Here is a 2,674-nt window from a genome sequence, read left to right as displayed (position 1 = left end):
TTTTTTCAAACAGTTCGTTGCTAAATTCATAGCAAGTTAATTTCCCTTACTAAATTCATTGGCAAGTAAACTTTTTGTATTAGATAATGTAGATTAGCAATGAGAGTTTTACTTGCTTATTATCTCGACACTAATTTTTTCGTTGCTAGTGAATAATTTTCTTGTAGTGTTCGAATCTTTTTCAGTTCAGATTAAACGCACATTTTACTCTGTATGTTAATTCTCACGGAATTAGACTTGGTTCTTAACGATAATAAGATAATTACATAGACTCTAGTCAGCACAATGGTGCAAGCGTAATTCTCTCTTAACAAGTCAGGTATAAAGATCCTGACCGATATAATAGTACAAATGCAATTCTCCTTGGTAAGTTTGTGGGGTGCCACCTTACTTTTCCATTTTTGTAATCACATAAAGGAAAAACAAAATATAGTTGACTTATGTATTTAAATTTCTTCTGCCCCCTTTCCTACTAATTTTCATTGGTCAATAATCTATTTATATTTTTTTTTACTTTCTTATTCAAAATTTAATAGCCCATCATGATGACCAATAATTCAAATAATTAAATTTGGAGGCCAACTAATAATAAGAAACAAATAATTGTCAACTCTCTATAGTCAATATTTTTCCTTCAAATTTTATTTATTTTTTTCTTACATGTTGATGAATCATGTGATTTCATGAAAAGATTACACCAACTTGATTATCAAATTCTTGATGATAATATTATCCAAACCTTATTTTAATTTCATTTTTTACAAGTGACTATTCAAACGTCTCTAGCTACTGAGGATGCTTCCAAACCCCCACAAGAGAACAAATTTCCACGCCCACTTGTACCCAAATGCCATTTTCATCTCCTCTTCACCTACCAAACTTTCTCAGAGAACTTCCTCATTCCAAGAACTACTATCCCGGAATTCAGTTTCGATTCGATTCCATCAATTTCCAAAAACCAGAAAAATTAAATGAAACCCTTCTTTGATTTCAATGAAATTAAGTACCTGTAATTCAGGGACAGGGATAATGGAATCCTGATTCCTGGAATTCAGGTGGGGATTCCAGCTGAAGGCCATGTTCATGGAAGTCATCATATCAGTGATTCTACTCTTCGTCGGGATAGCTATTCTGATTGTTATTCACGTCTGCGTTGTCGGGAGAGCTTTCAGGGGGACCGATTCCGTCAACGGGACGGCGACGAATTCGAATCCCATCCAGGCCCGGCCCGACAGGGTTCCAAGAATGGATGCTGAGGACATCATGGGATTGCCATGTTTCGATTACAACGTTGAAGGGATGACAGGGAATGGGAATGGCGAGTGTGCAGTGTGCCTGGAAAATTTCAGGGCTGGTGAAAAATGCAGAATTTTACCTAAATGCGGCCATTGCTTCCACGCAGAGTGCATAGATTCATGGCTGCTGAAGACTGCTGCCTGTCCCGTTTGTAGAACTGGTGCCAAGTCCCCGCAGTCGGATAGCAATATTAGGAGAAGCTATTCGGGTGATCGGCCTGGATTGGAATTGGAATAGATTTCTGGTTTTGATTTGTACAGACTCTCTGCATTTTTCATCTCGTCTTGATAAAATTACAGTGTAATACGCTTAGGCCATCTTTATTTTGAATTATTAGTAAGGATATCCCGTTTAATCACGTGTAATTTTGGAAAAATTGCAAGCAACCTCCATGTGATATTATAAATGATAAATTATCCTCTATGAAAAAATAAATAGTAATTTACCATTTTAAATAGAAAGGTAAATGGTAAATTTCTATTTTTTTCACAGAAAGATAAATTGTTATTCATTCTTTAATTTTTTATTAACCACAATAGAGCCCTGAAGGACGACGGCCCATCCAACCGAGACAAAAACCGGTGTGAACAACGTATAAACACCTTGTGAGGAGAATGTACCCTAAGAGCTCCTCCGGAGGAAGTCGAGCAATCTCCACTTTGGGCCACCTGTTATCCAAAACGGGGAAATTGTTATCAGACCTTCAATAGAAATTATGGATGAGGGGGCTAAATGATGGCAATCGACAATGGTGGGTATTTTCTTGGAAAGAAACCCTTTTTCCATAGTCTTGAGGCATTCGCTAGAGCCAACTGGCCATGCTTGATTCGTGTTACTGCCACCATAAATTTTTTTTCTTCTTCCAATTTAAAATAATATATTTATTTTCCATAAATACTATATTGAACTATATATATATATATATATATATATCCTAAAATGATCTGAATACATATTAAGAGAGTGTTTTCGAGCATTTTAAAAAAGTAATTTTTAGCTTTTGGCTCCCAAAAAGTACTTTTGAAGTATTTAGAATGCCAACTTCTACTTTTGAAATCGCTAAGAATAGTGCTTTTAGGCCAAATGTTAGAAGCACATTAGAGGTGCTTTTAGTTGCTTTCGTTTCTTCATAAATAAATTTAACTTTATTTTTTTACTACTATACCCTTATTATATTATAATACTTTTTAGATTTAACTTTACCGTTTTAATTTATTTTAAAATTGTACATATAGAGTTGATGTCCGAGTTTTCAAATAATTTGAATAATCTAATAATAATTAAATTTACACTTTCACATTTTTACTATTTTAAAATTTTTATATTTATTTGCTATATCATCTAGTTATATTATTTTATTCACATATTATTATTTGAT

At 33.9% G+C, this 2,674-nt stretch overlaps 1 protein-coding gene across 1 annotated transcript; it reads left to right on the top strand.

Moving 5' to 3' along the window:
• Positions 1-796: 796 nt before the first annotated feature.
• Positions 797-1,654, top strand: LOC148788599 (RING-H2 finger protein ATL66-like). Its single transcript, XM_088879017.1, has one exon. It carries the CDS (start codon positions 1,078-1,080, stop codon positions 1,531-1,533), a length of 456 nt encoding a protein of 151 aa, XP_088735143.1. The 5' UTR covers positions 797-1,077; the 3' UTR covers positions 1,534-1,654.
• Positions 1,655-2,674: the final 1,020 nt, after the last annotated feature.

Source organism: Sesamum indicum, linkage group LG3, assembly GCF_026168435.1.
Source record: "Sesamum indicum cultivar Baizhima isolate 11 linkage group LG3, ASM2616843v1, whole genome shotgun sequence".
Classification (NCBI taxonomy): domain Eukaryota; kingdom Viridiplantae; phylum Streptophyta; class Magnoliopsida; order Lamiales; family Pedaliaceae; genus Sesamum; species Sesamum indicum.
This window is presented reverse-complemented; position numbering and strand designations above follow the sequence as displayed.